This window comes from Oncorhynchus masou, unplaced genomic scaffold (assembly GCF_036934945.1).
Source record: "Oncorhynchus masou masou isolate Uvic2021 unplaced genomic scaffold, UVic_Omas_1.1 unplaced_scaffold_6305, whole genome shotgun sequence".
Classification (NCBI taxonomy): domain Eukaryota; kingdom Metazoa; phylum Chordata; class Actinopteri; order Salmoniformes; family Salmonidae; genus Oncorhynchus; species Oncorhynchus masou.
In genome coordinates, this window is record NW_027012735.1 from 1 (window position 1) to 18,349 (window position 18,349).

Below are 18,349 nucleotides of genomic sequence, written 5' to 3' on the forward strand. Positions count from 1 at the left end.
ACCACCCCCATCCACCATCCCCATCCACCACCACCACCATCCCCATCCACCATCCCATCCACCATCCCCATCCACCACCCCCATCCACCATCCCCATCCCCCATCCACCACCCCCATCCACCACCCCCATCCACCATCCCCATCCACTATCCCCATCCACCACCCCCATCCACCACCCCATCCACCACCCCCATCCACCACCCCCATCCACCTCCCCATCCACCACCCCATCCCCCATCCACTATCCCCATCCACCACCCCCATCCACCTCCCCATCCACCACCCCCATCCACCACCCCATCCCCCATCCACTATCCCCATCCACTATCCCCATCCACCATCCCCATCCACCATCCCCATCCACCACCCCATCCCCCATCCACCACCCCATCCCCCATCCACCACCCATCCACCACCCCATCCACCACCCCCATCCACCATCCCCATCCACCACCCCCATCCACCACCCCATCCACCATCCTCATCCACCATCCTCATCCACCATCCCCATCCACTATCCCCATCCACCACCCCCATTCACCACCCCCATCCACCACCCCCATCCACCTCCCAATCCACCATCCCCATCCACCATCCCATCCACCACCCCCATCCACCACCCCCATCCACCACCCCATCCCCCATCCACCACCCCCATCCACCACCCCCATCCACCATCCCCATCCACCACCCCCATCCACCACCCCATCCACCATCCCCATCCACCATCCTCATCCACCATCCCCATCCACTATCCCCATCCACCACCCCCATCCACCACCCCCATCCACCACCCCCATCAACCTCCCCATCCACCACCCCCATCCACCTCCCCATCCACCACCCCATCCCCCATCCACTATCCCCATCCACCACCCCATCCCCCATCCACCATCCCCATCCACCACCCCCATCCACCATCCCCATCCACCATCCCCATCCACCACCCCCATCCACCTCCACCATCCTCATCCACCATCCCATCCACCATCTCCATTCACCACCCCCATCCACCATCCCCATTCACCACCCCCATCCACCATCCCCATTCACCACCCCCATCCACCATCCCATCCACCACCCCATCCCCCATCCACTATCCCCATCCACCACCTCCATCCACCACCCCATTCACCACACCCATCCACTTTCCCCATCTACCCACCACCCCATCCACCATACCCATCCACCACCCCATCCACCACACCCATCCAATATCCCCAACTACCCACTATCCCCACCCACCACGCCCATCCACCCTCTCCATCCACCACCCCACCCACCACCCCATACGCCATCCACCATCCCCATCCTCCACACCCATCCACCACCCCATCCACCACCCCATCCACCACACCCTAGCAAAATTCAAATCCTACTTGATGGTGATTGTGCTCACCGTTGCTGCTGTTGGCAGCTTCTGAAGGCATCTCCCGATGTCCTCAGGACATGGATGGATGTCCGATTTCAAAGTGAATCTTGAGAGATCTAGCGTGTGTGTGTGTGTGTGTGTGTGTGTGTGTGTGTGATTGAGGCAACGTACATACAATTTCAGTAGCTCCAACAAATCATCATGGCCACTGTAGTGTATAATTAAATCCACTAGAAAGTAATGATATCCTTCTTGCCCGGAGGCTGTAGAAATATTCGTTTGTCTCTTTAATTACTTGCGGTTACATTGATAGACATCACGTTGCTGTGGAAATCAATCACACTGATGGACAATTAAATAATTAACCGTTAATGCCAAAGAACGTGCTAGAATACGTAAACAAAATAATGAAATAATGAAGACGTTGGAGTTGGAGCTGCAGAGAGAAAAAGTGAACGATGTGAGGAGATCTAGGGAATAGGGTCCCAAATTGAACCCTATTCCCTATATAGTGCTCTACTTTAGACCAGAGCCCTATGGAACCCTATTCCCTATATATAGTGCACTACTTTAGACCAGAGCCCTATGGAACCCTATTCCCTATATAGTGCACAACTTTAGACCAGAGCCCTATGGAACCCTATTCCCTATATAGTGCACGACTTTAGACCAGAGCCCTATGGAACCCTATTCCCTATATAGTGCACTACTTTAGACCAGAGCCCTATGGAACCATATTCCCTATATAGTGCACTACTTTAGTCCAGAGCCCTATAGAACCATATTCCCTATATAGTGCACTACTTTAGTCCAGAGCCCTATAGGACCCTATTCCCTATATAGTGCACTACTTTAGACCAGAGTCCTATGGGCATAGGGATTAGGGTGCCATTTTAGACAGATTCATCAACCAATCCTTGGAACCCATTTCTATGACATATTAAGGAGGAGCCTGGTAGCAAAGGGAGAGAGCTATTAAAACCCAGACACCTCCACCCCAACTCTGGTGCCTGCATCCCAAATGGCACTGTGTTCCCTATATAGGACACACGCTTTGACCAGGAAACGTAAGGGGCTCTAGCAAAATGAGTTCACTATGTAGGGAATTGGGTGCTGTTTGGGACTGGTTTTGGTTTTCCTGACCTCTCCTTTGTGTTGCATCCAATTCTTCCCCCTGAGCTAAAACCTTAACCTCAACAATAGTCTAATGAATAGAAGCCATGTCTGAGCCCAGCGCCTGCCTCCGGCTTCCAGGGATACATCTCTTCATTTCTGAGGCGAGAAACCGATTGACACGCAAGTAGCCCCAGGGCCAAGAGAGGAGAGGAGAGTAGAGGAAATGAGAGAGGAAGAGGAAGAGGAGAGCAGAGGAAATGAGAGAGGCAAGAGGAGAGGAGAGGAAATGAGAGAGGCCAATAGGAGAGGAGAATAGAGGAAATGAGGGGGGATCAGGAGAGGAGAGGAGAGGAAATGAGAGAGGGCAATAGGAGAGGAGAGTAGAGGAAATAAGAGAGGGAAGAGGAGAGGAGAGGGGGGATCAGGAGAGGAGAGTAGAGGAAATGAGAGAGGGCAATAGGAGAGGAGAGGGGAGATCAGGAGAGGAGAGTAGATGAGAGGAGAGTAGAGGAGATGAGAGGAGAGGTGAGGAGATGAGAGGAGAGGAGAGGAGATGAGTCAGTCCATCATTGAAATCTTGACCTCCTAATACTTTCTGTGAGGATGTAGACGCTAAGTCAACAGCCTCTCTCAATTCAATTCAAGGGCTTTATTGGCATGGGAAACATGTGTTAACATTGCCAAAGCAAGTGAGGTAGATAATATGTAAAGGGAATATATAAAGTGAAATAAACAATAAAAATTAACAGTAAACATTACACATACAGAAGTTTCAAAACAATAAAGACATTACAAATGTCATATTATATATATATACAGTGTTTTAACCATGTACAAATGGTTAAAGGACACAAGATAAAATAAATAAGCATAAATATGGGTTGTATTTACAATGGTGTTTGTTCTTCACTGGTTGCCCTTTTCTCGTGGCAACAGGTCACAAATCTTGCTGCTGTGATGGCACACTGTGGAATTTCACCCAGTAGATATGGGAGTTTTTCAAAATTGGATTTGTTTTCAAATTCTTTGTGGATCTGTGTAATCTGAGGGAAATATGTCTCTCTAATATGGTCATACATTGGGCAGGAGGTTAGGAAGTGCAGCTCAGTTTCCACCTCATTTTGTGGGCAGTGAGCACATAGCCTGTCTTCTCTTGAGAGCCATGTCTGCCTACGGCGGCCTTTCTCAATAGCATGGCTATGCTCACTGAGTCTGTACATAGTCAAAGCTTTCCTTAAGTTTGGGTCAGTCACAGTGGTCAGGTATTCTGCTGCTGTGTACTCTCTGTTTAGGGCCAAATAGCATTCTAGTTTGATCTGTTTTTTTTGTTAATTCTTTCCAATGTGTCAAGTAATTATCTTTTTGTTTTCTCATGATTTGGTTGGGTCTAATTGTGTTGCTGTCCTGGGGCTCTGTAGGGTGTGTTTGTGAACAGAGCCCTAGGACCAACTTGCTTAGGGGACTCTTCTCCAGGTTCATCTCTCTGTAGGTGATGGCTTTGTTATGGAAGGTTTGGGAATCGTTTCCTTTTAGGTGGTTATAGAATTTAACGGCTCTTTTCTGGATTTTGATAATTAGTAGGTATTGGCCTAATTCTGCTCTGCATGCATTATTTGGTGTTCTACGTTGTACACGGAGGATATCTCTCTCTCTCTGTTATATCACAGAACAGTCCTCTCTATGAGCTTTAGGATCTTTGATCCTGGGTTTCAAGATCACTACCATAATGTTCTCCTTTCCAGCTCCAGGCCTGCTTAACTCGATCCTCTTTTAAAGTCGCTCTGGATAAGAGCGTCTGCTAAATGACTTAAATGTAAATGTAAATGTAAAGACAGAGGCCACAAAGCACCAAGCCTCAAGCACGGTGGGAGAAAGATGCTTGTCCTGGTAAAAAGGGGATTGAGAGTTTAGTTATGAAACAACATGACTGGGTTGTCACCACCCCCGCCCTCTCTGTCTCTCTGTCTCTCTCTCTGTATCTCTCTCTCTCTCTCTCTCTCTCTCTCTGTATCTCTCTCTCTCTCTCTCTCTCTCTCTGTATCTCTCTCTCTCTCTCTGTATCTCTCTCTCTGTATCTCTCTCTCTCCCTCTCTGTATCTCTCTCTCTCTCTCTCTCTCTCTCTCTCTGTATCTCTCTCTCTCTCACACACTCTCTCTCTCCCTCTCTCTCTCTCTTCTCTCTCTCTGTTTCTCTCTCTCTCCCCCTCACACATACCCACCCTCACATACTCTCCATGTTTGACAGGAGCTGTAGGAGTCAGTAGCAGCTCATTTAGCTACGGGACAGGAGCTGTAGGAGTCAGTAGCAGCTCATCTAGCTACTGGACAGGAGCTGTAGGAGTCAGTAGCAGCTCATCTAGCTACTGGACAGGAGCTGTAGGAGTCAGGGCCTGTGTTCCAAATGGAACATTTTTCCCTAGTGCACTGCTTTTGACCAGAGTAATGGAAAGGTGAAATAAAATAAAAATAAACATTTGCAAACACAACACAGCACCACAACACTCACAACACTCACAGACAGGGGCTCTGATTCAGTAGGGGTTGGGTTAAATGCAGAAGACACATTTCCTTTCAATACATAGTAGTGTAGTGTTGGTGACTGTCAGTGTGTGTTATGTTGGTGACTGTCAGTGTGTAATGTTGGTGACTGTCAGTGTGTAATGTTGGTGACTGTCAGTGTGTGTTATGTTGGTGACTGTCAGTGTGTAATGTTGGTGACTGTCAGTGTGTAATGTTGGGGACTGTCAGTGTGTGTAGTGTTGGTGACTGTCAGAGTGTAGTGTTGGTGACTGTCAGTGTGTAGTGTTGGTGACTGTCAGTGTGTAGTGTTGGTGACTGTCAGTGTGTAATGTTGGTGACTGTCAGTGTGTAATGTTGATGACTGTCAGAGTGTAGTGTTGGTGACTGTCAGTGTGTAATGTTGGTGACTGTCAGTGTGTGTAATGTTGGTGACTGTCAGGGTGTGTAATGTTGATGACTGTCAGGGTGTGTCGTGTTGGTGACTGTCAGTGTGTGTAATGTTGGTGACTGTCAGAGTGTAGTGTTGGTGACTGTCAGAGTGTAATGTTGGTGACTGTCAGTGTGTGTAATGTTGGTGACTGTCAGTGTGTGTAATGTTGGTGACTGTCAGTGTGGGTAATGTTGGTGACTGTCAGTGTGTAGTTTTGGTGACTGTCAGTGTGTAATGTTGGTGACTGTCAGTGTGTGTAATGTTGGTGACTGTCAGTGTGTGTAATGTTGGTGACTGTCAGAGTGTAGTGTTGGTGACTGTCAGTGTGTAGTGTTGGTGACTGTCAGTGTGTAATGTTGGTGACTGTCAGAGTGTAGTGTTGGTGACTGTCAGTGTGTAATGTTGGTGACTGTCAGTGTGTAATGTTGGTGACTGTCAGTGTGTAATGTTGGTGACTGTCAGTGTGTAATGTTGGTGACTGTCAGTGTGTGTAATGTTGGTGGCTGTCAGTGTGTAATGTTGGTGACTGTCAGTGTGTGTAATGTTGGTGACTGTCAGTGTGTGTAATGTTGGTGACTGTCAGTGTGTGTAATGTTGGTGACTGTCAGAGTACAGTGTTGGTGACTGTCAGTGTGTAATGTTGACTGTCAGTGTGTAATGTTGGTGGCTGTCAGTGTGTAGTGTTGGTGACTATCAGTGTGTGTAATGTTTGTCAGTGTGTGTAATGTTTGTCAGTGTGTGTAGTGTTGGTGACTGTCAGTGTGTAGTGTTGGTGACTGTCAGTGTGTAATGTTGGTGGCTGTCAGTGTGTAGTGTTGGTGACTATCAGTGTGTGTAATGTTTGTCAGAGTGTGTAGTGTTGGTGACTGTCAGTGTTATGTTGGTGACTGTCAGAGTGTAGTGTTGGTGACTGTCAGAGTGTAGTGTTGGTGACTGTCAGAGTGTAGTGTTGGTGACTGTCAGTGTGTAGTGTTGGTGACTGTCAGTGTGTAGTGTTGGTGACTGTCAGAGTGTAGTGTTGGTGACTGTCAGAGTGTAATGTTTGTCAATGTGTGTAGTGTTGGTGACTGTCAGAGTGTAGTGTTGGTGACTGTCAGAGTGTAATGTTTGTCAATGTGTGTAGTGTTGGTGACTGTCAGAGTGTAGTGTTGGTGACTGTCAGAGTGTAGTGTTGGTGACTGTCAGAGTGTAGTGTTGATGACTGTCAGAGTGTAGTGTTGGTGACTGTCAGTGTGTAGTGTTGGTGACTGTCAGTGTGTAGTGTTGGTGACTGTCAGAGTGTAGTGTTGGTGACTGTCAGAGTGTAATGTTTGTCAATGTGTGTAGTGTTGGTGACTGTCAGAGTGTAGTGTTGGTGACTGTCAGAGTGTAGTGTTGGTGACTGTCAGAGTGTAGTGTTGATGACTGTCAGAGTGTAGTGTTGATGACTGTCAGAGTGTAGTGTTGGTGACTGTCAGTGTGTAGTGTTGGTGACTGTCAGTGTGTAGTGTTGGTGACTGTCAGAGTGTAGTGTTGGTGACTGTCAGTGTGTAATGTTGGTGACTGTCAGAGTGTAATGATGGTGACTATCAGTGTGTAATATTTGTCAGTGTGTGTAGTGTTGGTGACTGTCAGTGTGTAATGATGGTGACTATCAGTGTGTGTAATGTGTGTCAGTGTGTGTAGTGTTGGTGACTGTCAGTGTGTAATGATGGTGACTATCAGTGTGTGTAATGTGTGTCAGTGTGTGTAGTGTTGGTGACTGTCAGTGTGTAATGATGGTGACTATCAGTGTGTGTAATGTTTGTCAGTGTGTGTAGTGTTGGTGACTGTCAGTGTGTAAGGATGGTGACTATCAGTGTGTGTAATGTTTGTCAGTGTGTGTAGTGTTGGTGACTGTCAGTGTTATGTTGGTGACTGTCAGAGTGTAATGTTTGTCAATGTGTGTAGTGTTGGTGACTGTCAGAGTGTAGTGTTGGTGACTGTCAGAGTGTAGTGTTGGTGACTGTCAGAGTGTAGTGTTGGTGACTGTCAGTGTGTAGTGTTGGTGACTGTCAGTGTGTAGTGTTGGTGACTGTCAGTGTGTAGTGTTGGTGACTGTCAGAGTGTAGTGTTGGTGACTGTCAGTGTGTAATGTTGGTGACTGTCAGAGTGTAATGATGGTGACTATCAGTGTGTAATATTTGTCAGTGTGTGTAGTGTTGGTGACTGTCAGTGTGTAATGATGGTGACTATCAGTGTGTGTAATGTGTGTCAGTGTGTGTAGTGTTGGTGACTGTCAGTGTGTAATGATGGTGACTATCAGTGTGTGTAATGTGTGTCAGTGTGTGTAGTGTTGGTGACTGTCAGTGTGTAAGGATGGTGACTATCAGTGTGTGTAATGTTTGTCAGTGTGTGTAGTGTTGGTGACTGTCAGTGTGTAATGATGGTGACTATCAGTGTGTGTAATGTTTGTCAGTGTGTGTAGTGTTGGTGACTGTCAGAGTGTAGTGTTTGTGACTGTCAGGGTGTAATGATGGTGACTATCAGTGTGTGTAATGTTTGTCAGTGTGTGTAGTGTTGGTGACTGTCAGAGTGTTATGTTGGTGACTGTCAGAGTGTAGTGTTGGTGACTGTCAGTGTGTAATGTTGGTGACTGTCAGTGTGTAATGTTGGTGACTGTCAGAGTGTTATGTTGGTGACTGTCAGTGTGTAATGTTGGTGACTGTCAGTGTGTAGTGTTGGTGACTGTCAGAGTGTTATGTTGGTGACTGTCAGTGTGTAATGTTGGTGACTGTCAGTGTGTAATGTTGGTGGCTGTCAGTGTGTAATGTTGGTGGCTGTCAGTGTGTAGTGATGGTGACTATCAGTGTGTGTAATGTCTGTCAGTGTTTGCTGTCATATTCAGAAAAGCTGGAGTAGCTTATCCTCCCCTGAAAGTCTGTTTCTCCAACCCTAAGGGTGATGCAGATTTATCCGGGGTATATTTATCATGTCTGTGTAGGCAGGAGGAGGGGGCCCTAATTTGGTTAGATCCTGTTCCATTAATTTCACTTACAGCGTCTATGATGACAAGCTTGTGCTATTGATAAATTGACTGTTGAATGAAGACTGTCTCCTAACAGTGGTTGACAAAGCCGGGGCTGAGTGGAGATTTGCCTGGGACATAATTTAGGAGCTAACGGAATTACATTTCACACACAATGCTTCCCTGGTCTGGAAATATCACAACGAAAATCTATTTCTGACCTTAAAGTGATGGTTAAAAGAAATAAATAATTGGCTATAAAGGTTTTGCTTCGTGGGAGGGGAGGTGGTCATCAAAGTGATGAGTGAGGTACAATCAACCCTAATGGTAGTTTAAAGCAGGGTTATGTTTGTAATGCCAGACTATGGAATCCAATTGTTTGTTTCTTATGACGGTGACCTGGTTGACCGGCAGCAATGTGAAAGACGTTATTAGTGTTATTATGCATGGCTCACTCACCTCCTTAGCCAGTCAAGACTTGTCAAGTTTCAATTAGAGAATGGTCCCTCCTCTTCCTCCTCTGAGGAGCCTCCATTGGTGTAAAGATACAATTAGAGAATGGTCCTACTCTTCCTCCTCTGAGGAGCCTCCATTGGTGTAAAGATACAACTAGAGAATGGTCCTCCTCTTCCTCCTCTGAGGAGCCTCCATTGGTGTAAAGATACAACTAGAGAATGGTCCTCCTCTTCTCCTCTGAGGAGCCTCCTTTGGTTTAAAGATACAATTAGAGAATGGTCCCTCCTCTTCCTCCTCTGAGGAGCCTCCATTGGTGTAAAGATACAACTAGAGAATGGTCCTCCTCTTCCTCCTCTGAGGAGCCTCCATTGGTGTAAAGATACAACTAGAGAATGGTCCTCCTCTTCTCCTCTGAGGAGCCTCCTTTGGTTTAAAGATACAATTAGAGAATGGTCCCTCCTCTTCCTCCTCTGAGGAGCCTCCATTGGTGTAAAGATACAACTAGAGAATGGTCCTCCAGAGAATTGTTTCAGAAAAATACTTTCTGTAGAGTGCCATGTCCACCTGTCCACCTTGTCACCTGTCCACCTGTCCTCATGTCCACTTGGCCACCTGTCCTCATGTCCACCTGTCCACCTGTCCACCTGTCCACCTGTCCTCATGTCCACCTGTCCACCTGTCCTCATGTCCACTTGTCCACCTGTCCTCATGTCCACTTGTCCACCTGTCCACATGTCTACCTGTCCTCATGTCCACCTGTCTACCTGTCATGTGTCCTATCATCTGTTAGTAACTGCTGTAACGCCACTTTAACTATGCCACTTTGTTTACATACTCATCTCATATGTATATACTGTACTCGATACCATCTACTGTATCTTGCCTATGCTGCTCTGTACCATCACTCATTCATATATCCTTATGTACATATTCTTTATCCCCTTACACTGTGTATGAGACAGTAGTTTAGGAATTGTTAGTTAGATTACTTGTTGGTTATTACTGCATTGTCGGAACTAGAAGCACAAGCATTTCGCTACACTCGCATTAACATCTGCTAACCATATGTATGTGACAAATAAAATTTGATTTGATTTTGATTTGTTATAAGCACCACCCTCCAGTTCTGACTTCTACAGACAGTTGCTAGCTCACCACTGTCACCAGTACTGGGGGAGTGGGGTGCTGGTGGCTGTAAACTGGGGGAGTGGGGTGCTGGTGGGGGTAAACTGGGGGAGTGGGGTGCTGGTGGGGGTAAACTGGGGGAGTGGGGTGCTGGTGGGGGTAAACTGGGGGAGTGGGGTGCTGGTGGGGGTAAACTGGGGGAGTGTGGTGCTGGTGGCTGTAAACTGGGGGAGTGGGGTAAACTGAAGGGGTTCTGGTGGGGGTAAACTGGGGGAGTGGGGTAAACTGAAGGGGTTCTGGTGGGGGTAAACTGGAGGATTTGGGTTCTGGTGGGGGTAAACTGGGGGAGTGGGGTTCTGGTGGCTGTAAACTGGGGAGTGGGGTGCTGGTGGGAGTAAACTGTGGGAGTGGGGTTCTGGTGGCTGTAAACTGGGGGAGTGGGGTGCTGGTGGGGTAAACTGTGGGAGTGGGGTAAACTGAAGGGGTTCTGGTGGGGGTAAACTGGGGGAGTGGGGTGCTGGTGGGGGTAAACTGGGGGAGTGGGGTGCTGGTGGGGGTAAACTGGGGGAGTGGGGTAAACTGAAGGGGTTCTGGTGGGGGTAAACTGGAGGAGTGTGGTGCTGGTGGGGGTAAACTGGGGGAGTGGGGTGCTGGTGGGGGTAAACTGGGGGAGTGGGGTAAACTGAAGGGGTTCTGGTGGGGGTAAACTGTGGGAGTGGGGTTCTGGTGGGGTAAACTGGGGGAGTGGGGTTCTGGTGGGGTAAACTGGGGGAGTGGGGTTCTGGTGGGGTAAACTGGGGAGTGGGGTTCTGGTGGGGGTAAACTGGGGGAGTGGGGTGCTGGTGGGGGTAAACTGGGGGAGTGGGGTAAACTGAAGGGGTTCTGGTGGGGGTAAACTGTGGGAGTGGGGTTCTGGTGGGGTAAACTGGGGGAGTGGGGTTCTGGTGGGGTAAACTGGGGGAGTGGGGTTCTGGTGGGGTAAACTGGGGAGTGGGGTTCTGGTGGGGGTAAACTGGAGGAGTGGGGTTCTGGTGGGGGTAAACTGGGGGAGTGGGGTAAACTGAAGGGGTTCTGGTGGGGGTAAACTGGGGGAGTGGGGTTCTGGTGGGGGTAAACTGGGGGAGTGGGGTTCTGGTGGGGGTAAACTGGGGAGTGGGGTTCTGGTGGGGTAAACTGGGGGAGTGGGGTTCTGGTGGGGTAAACTGGGGGAGTGGGGTTCTGGTGGGGGTAAACTGGAGGAGTGGGGTTCTGGTGGGGGTAAACTGGGGAGTGGGGTTCTGGTGGGGGTAAACTGGAGGAGTGGGGTTCTGGTGGGGGTAAACTGGGGAGTGGGGTTCTGGTGGGGGTAAACTGGAGGAGTGGGGTTCTGGTGGGGGTAAACTGGGGGAGTGGGGTAAACTGAAGGGGTTCTGGTGGGGTAAACTGGGGGAGTGGGGTTCTGGTGGGGGTAAACTGGGGGAGTGGGGTTCTGGTGGGGTAAACTGGAGGAGTGGGGTTCTGGTGGGGGTAAACTGGGGGAGTGGGGTTCTGGTGGGGTAAACTGGGGGAGTGGGGTTCTGGTGGGGTAAACTGGGGGAGTGGGGTTCTGGTGGGGTAAACTGGGGGAGTGGGGTTCTGGTGGGGGTAAACTGGAGGAGTGGGGTTCTGGTGGGGGTAAACTGGGGAGTGGGGTAAACTGAAGGGGTTCTGGTGGGGGTAAACTGGGGGAGTGGGGTTCTGGTGGGGGTAAACTGGGGGAGTGGGGTTCTGGTGGGGTAAACTGGGGAGTGGGGTTCTGGTGGGGTAAACTGGGGAGTGGGGTTCTGGTGGGGGTAAACTGGAGGAGTGGGGTTCTGGTGGGGGTAAACTGGGGGAGTGGGGTTCTGGTGGGGGTAAACTGGAGGAGTGGGGTTCTGGTGGGGGTAAACTGGGGGAGTGGGGTTCTGGTGGGGGTAAACTGGAGGAGTGGGGTTCTGGTGGGGGTAAACTGGGGGAGTGGGGTAAACTGAAGGGGTTCTGGTGGGGTAAACTGGGGGAGTGGGGTTCTGGTGGGGTAGTGGGGTAAACTGGGGGAGTGGGGGTAAACTGGAGGAGTGGGGTTCTGGTGGGGGGTAAACTGGGGGAGTGGGGTTCTGGTGGGGGTAAACTGGGGAGTGGGGTAAACTGAGGGGGTTCTGGGTGGGGGTAAACTGGGGGAGTGGGGCAAACTGAGGGGGTTCTTTGGTGGGGGTAAACTGGGGAGTGGGGTTCTGGTTGGGGGTAAACTGGGGGAGTGGGGTTCTGGTGGGGTAAACTGGGGGAGTGGGGTTCTGGTGGGGAAAACTGGGGAGTGGGGTTCTGTTGGGGTAAACTGGTAAACTTGTTTAATTTGTTTATTGTTTTCCTCTGAATGGCGAACCAGCCTCTATCCTGATGCAGTAATTGGACAGAAAACATGTTGACTTCACGTCAGCTTTATTTCATCAATTTGATGAGAATTTAAATCACCTGCAATCTGCACATCTAATACCCCGTTGGAACACTGATCTCCTCTGGAAACAGAGCTGACAGAAGGATTAGTTCATCCCAAATGGGACCTCATTCCTGCACTTATTTATTAGTATTTTTTCATTCATTTATTTTACCTTTAGTTTCAAAGGGGAAGTAATATATACAAAAAACCAAGATATACAGCATGCAATATAGGTAAACATAAATATAGGCAATATACACAGTAAGATACAAAAACACAGTCAATTAAAACAAACACCTTCATTATAAAAATATTTTGTTGTCTGAATTGTCCTAGGGACACCAAAGCATTCAATTGAAACATCTTTGGGAGATTATTCCCAAGCATAGGGTGTAAGGAAATTAACTAAAGGCCGATTTACCTAACTCTGTCGACACCAAAGTAGTCTCCAAAGTTAACTAACCCTGTGAAAACTTGTCATTTTAAAAAATCAGAACAGTGATGTTAGGTCAGTCGGATCCTTATGGGCTTTGTACACAAAACGAGCCACATGATGTGATCTACATGACTTTAAAGTGGTCCCAGCCAACCTTTTGCAAAGAATGCAGCGATGAGTCCCCCTGTGATTTAAAAAAACAAAAACGGGCGCTATGTTAAACGGAATCCAGGGTTTAAGAGTTGGAGCACTGCGCTTTGAGAAATATATATATATATATATATATATATAATTAATAATTATTAATATATTATAATAATAATTTATAGTATCACCACATTTAAGAACAGGTAGAAGTGTTGATAAATAGTGTTGGATTCAGGGTTAAACTTGAACGTTGTTATATTCAGAAGTATACCTAAGTTACTTAAGATACACGAAAGGGGGGGGGGGTCATAATGAAGCTTGGAAGGGGCTGAGTGCAATGAAAACAATCGCATGTGACAGTACTGATAAGGGGAGAAACTGTTGAAGGCTCATGTCTCTCAGTTCCCTTGCTGAGCAAGAAGATGCAATGATTAGAGATGAGGAGGAGACTCCACCCAAAGTAGGGTATGACTACAACTTGGTTGAGCTTCTCTAGTGTCCGTGAGTTATTTACTCAAAGTTAGAACCTAACAATAGTATCACCGGAATCAAGAACACGTAGAATTGTTGATAGATAGTATCACCATAATCAACAACGGGTAGAAAAGTTGACTACACAATCTGCTTCCTGTTGACTAGAGAGGGGCAACATCTGTTTCTATACAAAAAAGAGCCCACTTTCAATCTTTGCTTCTGAACAAACTCATTTGTATGCTTTTATACATTAATTCACTGTCATTACAAATACCTTAGGTATTCAGGGACTTGTTGGATTACAGAACCATCTGATGAGTGAACATGTAATCTGTCTGAGACAATCTTAGGGGCACTTGGAAACAACATGAGTTTAAATCAGTATGGGCTTCCTGTATGGCTGTAAAATCAGACTGTAGCCTTGCCAAAGACAGGTCAGCAGTCGGCGCAATTGAGTACATTGTAGTATCAACTGCATTAAACATTTTAAACAGGTTGAACAATGAAGAGAACAGGTCCCAAAATGGATCCCTGTGGTACACCTTTATGTACTTCAAGAAATGCATACTTAACCCCATCAATCACGACGGCCTGAGTTCTGTCACTAAGACAATCATGAAACCAAGAACAGGCGTCAGAGCTCAGACCTATCGAGGACAACTTGTTCAATAAAATAACACGATCAACGGTATCAAAAGCTTTTGGCAGGTCTAACAAACAAAGCAGCACGTGTCATGTTAGCATCTAAAGCATTTGACAATATCATCAACAAATAATGCGGTTGCTGTGATAGTGCTGTGCCCTTGCCTAAACCCTGATTAATTTACATTAAAAATAGCATGTTCGGATAAAAAGAAAAAGCTAAATTGCTTATTGAGCAAAGTTTGGAGAATCTTGGCTTGACAGGAGATAGGACCATAATGATCAATACTACCACCCCCCCTTATGGAGTGACAGCACATACTTTATATTTCCTGATAACAATATTACATTTAAGATATGCGTTACTGAGTCAGCAATGAGGGGGGCGGGCACATTTGAGCAGACCCGGCTCCAATTGGTCAGCCCCTGTGGCTTGCTTCCTATCTACATTTAATATTTACATTTAAGTCATTTAGCAGACGCTCTTATCCAGAGCGACTTACAAATTGGTGAATTCACCTTCTGACCTCCAGTGGAACAGCCACTTTACAATAGTGCATCTAAATCATTTAAGGGGGGGGGGGGTGAGAAGGATTACTTATCCTATCCTAGGTATCTACAGCAAGTAAGGCATCGAGGACTACCGTTTCCAGTCTGAAACATTCTTCGAAGTCAGCATTTTGCCCACTCTTAGAGATAATATGCCTTAAAGACGCTCTTTCAAAAAGATAGCTTCGCTGAAATATAATGACGATTAAATGCATCATCGATGGTATTTGTTTGGTCTGTATTGGTCTGTATTGGTCTGTATTGGGGCCAGAGTCTGAATTCATTTGTTGTGAGGAAGAAGTAGAACCCTTCAGAGATTTGACAATCTTCCAATTTTTTTTGCTGATTCCTCTTACAAACAGAAAAAGTCGTTACGTAATAATCAGATTTAGCCTTTCTGATTTGTCTTATACGTTGATTCCTCAGTTGCTTAAAAGATTGCCAATCCGAGTCTAAGCCTGTGTTCCTGGCTTTGACCCAGGCAACATTTCTCTCTTATGAACCAGGCATTCGATCTTCCTTCAACTCTCAAGAGTTTTCAAGGGAGCACGACTATCTACAATAGCATTGAAGACATTTACAAAAACAAAAATAAGCTTAAAGTTAAGTCAGGTTCAGGGATTAGCTGAAATACAATCAAAGGTCACTAATAGAAAGATAGAATAGAAAAAAATAATAGAAAATGAAGCTAGTTCACTAAAGTGTTCAGAGTTCCTGTTAGTTCCTGATAGTTCCTGTTAGTTCCCGTTAGTTCCTGTTAGTTCCTGATAGTTCCCGTTAGTTCCTGTTAGTCTCACATCTCTGACATATCAACCTGGACAGTGGTCACTAAAATCCAGTGGGGGGGGTAACATATTTAGTATTCGTCAAAATGAGATCAATCATTGGTAGATCTTGATGGATCTTTAGGATTAGGCCGTGTAGGCTCAGTTGTCCGCTGAGACAGGTTTAGCTCAGATCAAATATCTTTCAGCGTATCTTGACACTGGCGTCCTCTGAATCAATATAACATTTTCCCGTAATCAGTAGTTCAGATTGACCAAACTTAGATAGTAATTCAGGTAAATTGTTAAGGGGCCCAAGAGGGAGCTGAGGGGCGGTGATACACGCCCACTAGTGTCAGCTGACCAAGGCCCACATTAAGAACGAGACAGTCAAATTGCTTAGAGACAGAGGCAGCACAGCTAGTTAGTATGACTAAGGCCCACATTAAGAACCAGACAGTCAAACTGCTTAGAGACAGAGGCAGCTAGAGCTACAAAAATATGTATAAATATGGTAACAACCACAACTCTGCAGATTCTGCCTCATCTGTAAACACCTTATCCAGACAGTGACACATCGGAGTCCATCAAATAATTATTCAACAAAATTTCAGAAATTACCAGAATGTCCATGTTGGATTGAGAAACCCGGATTATAATGAAATCAATATTTTAAATCAAATTTATAGCATTTACATGAATCAGTCCAATACTTCAGCTGTAGGTTTTCAGATCAAATGGAGTCTCTAATAAAAGCATACTATGATCAGTAAGTAACATCTTGTAATGAAAATACCATGGGATTGATTTTAATTGATATGCAGTAGATGCAAGATTGTCTGGAACTGAACCGTTGGGCCTATGCCTCGAACGGGGACGTGGGTGGCACACTGCTAGGAGTGGTGGGTGCGGAGTCAGACACAGAGAGCAGAGGATTCATAGAAAACCCAACTTTATTTCGGTAAACGGGTAAGTGGTCAACGCCAACACAACAGGCGAACAAAATATGACCGACCCCCAAACGGGACCGACCCCCAAACGGGACCGACCCCCAAACGGGGCACCAAAACGGTCCGAGAACATACTACACGCAACCATCCACAGATAAAACAGAAAACAAGCCCCTTCACAAAAACAGGCGGGCGTAACCGGCTTAAATAGCTCCTAAAACAAATCTCAAACAAGGAACATGTGAAATCAATACAGACATAACTAACAGAAAAGGAAAAAGGGATCGGTGGCAGCTAGTAGACCGGTGACGCCGAGCGCCGAGCGCCGTCTGGACAGGAGGAGGAGTTACCTTCGGTGGAAGTCGTGACAGTGGACCTGCGATGTGATGACAATGCTGATCATTTCTGGTTGGGATTATCTGAGCGGGACCTGTGGTGTTGATAAATGTCTCAGCCTTAAAATGTGAGGACAGAGTCCAGGCACCAAGATGGATTGGATGGACCCCGTCCTCTCTGTAGAACATCTTCTGTTTCCAGAAGGTGTCAAAGTCCGTCCAACAGAGCTACAGTAGACTGGTAGACTGAGCTACAGTAGACTGGTAGACTGAGCTACAGTAGACTGGTAGACTGAGCTACAGTAGACTGGTAGACTGAGCTACAGTAGACTGGTAGACTGAGCTACAGTAGACTGGTAGACTGAGCTACAGTAGACTGGTAGCCAGTCGGGTCGTGCCAGCAACCTACTGAATCTTTCACTGCTACGACTCAGGGATGGCACTGGGCCTGAATTAATTGGACGCTTGTTGGAGTCTTTCAGATTTCCAATTAGTTCTCTAAAACCTGGTAAGTACAACTCCTGCAGTGCACAAATTGTTCCTTTGAACAGGGAAGCCTCCATGAGGAGAGAAATAGCATCTCAATCCACGTCTCAGAGAAAACGATTTACAGGCAGAGTAAAAAAAGAAAAAGAAGGACCTATATGGGCCGTTGGTAAATACACCCTATTCCCTATATAGTGCACTACTTCAGACCAGAGCCCTATGGAACCCTATTCCCTATATAGTGCACTACTTCAGACCAGAGGCCTATGGAACCCTATTCCCTATATAGTGCACTACTTCAGACCAGAGCCCTATGGAACCCTATTCCCTATATAGTGCACTACTTCAGACCAGAGCCCTATGAAACCCTATTCCCTATATAGTGCACTACTTTAGACCAGAGGCCTATAGAACCCTATTCCCTATATAGTGCACTACTTTAGTCCAGAGCCCTATGGAACCCTATTCCCTATATAGTGCACTACTTTAGACCAGAGCTCTATGGAACCCTATTCCCTATATAGTGCACTACTTTAGTCCAGAGTCCTATGGAACCCTATTCCCTATATAGTGCACTACTTCAGACCAGAGCCCTATGAAACCTTATTCCCTATATAGTGCACTACTTTAGACCAGAGGCCTATAGAACCCTATTCCCTATATAGTGCACTACTTCAGACCAGAGTCCTATGGAACCCTATTCCCTATATAGTGCACTACTTCAGACCAGAGTCCTATGGAACCCTATTCCCTATATAGTGCACTACTTTAGACCAGAGGCCTATAGAACCCTATTCCCTATATAGTGCACTACTTCAGACCAGAGTCCTATGGAACCCTATTCCCTATATAGTGCACTACTTCTGACCAGAGCCCTATGGAACCCTATTCCCTATATAGTGCACTACTTTAGACCAGAGCTCTATGGAACCCTATTCCCTATATAGTGCACTACTTTAGTCCAGAGTCCTATGGAACCCTATTCCCTATATAGTGCACTACTTCAGACCAGAGCCCTATGAAACCTTATTCCCTATATAGTGCACTACTTTAGACCAGAGGCCTATAGAACCCTATTCCCTATATAGTGCACTACTTCAGACCAGAGTCCTATGGAACCCTATTCCCTA

At 46.7% G+C, this 18,349-nt stretch overlaps 2 protein-coding genes across 2 annotated transcripts; one reads left to right on the top strand and one right to left on the bottom strand.

Moving 5' to 3' along the window:
• Positions 1–70: 70 nt before the first annotated feature.
• On the top strand, positions 71–564 carry LOC135536545 (uncharacterized; the record flags this gene model as incomplete). The annotated part of the gene is made up of 2 exons (XM_064962843.1): positions 71–121; positions 472–564. Coding segments are annotated over 2 exons (144 nt in total), but the record flags the coding sequence as incomplete, so codon positions are not given.
• Positions 565–10,026: 9,462 nt separating this feature from the next.
• Positions 10,027–16,801, bottom strand: LOC135536544 (uncharacterized). Its single transcript, XM_064962842.1, has 3 exons — positions 16,749–16,801; positions 11,357–12,264; positions 10,027–11,150 (listed from the first exon to the last, which is right to left on the bottom strand). Exons 1-3 carry the CDS (start codon positions 16,799–16,801, stop codon positions 10,027–10,029), a joined length of 2,085 nt encoding a protein of 694 aa, XP_064818914.1.
• Between the last annotated feature and the right edge of the window lie 1,548 nt (positions 16,802–18,349).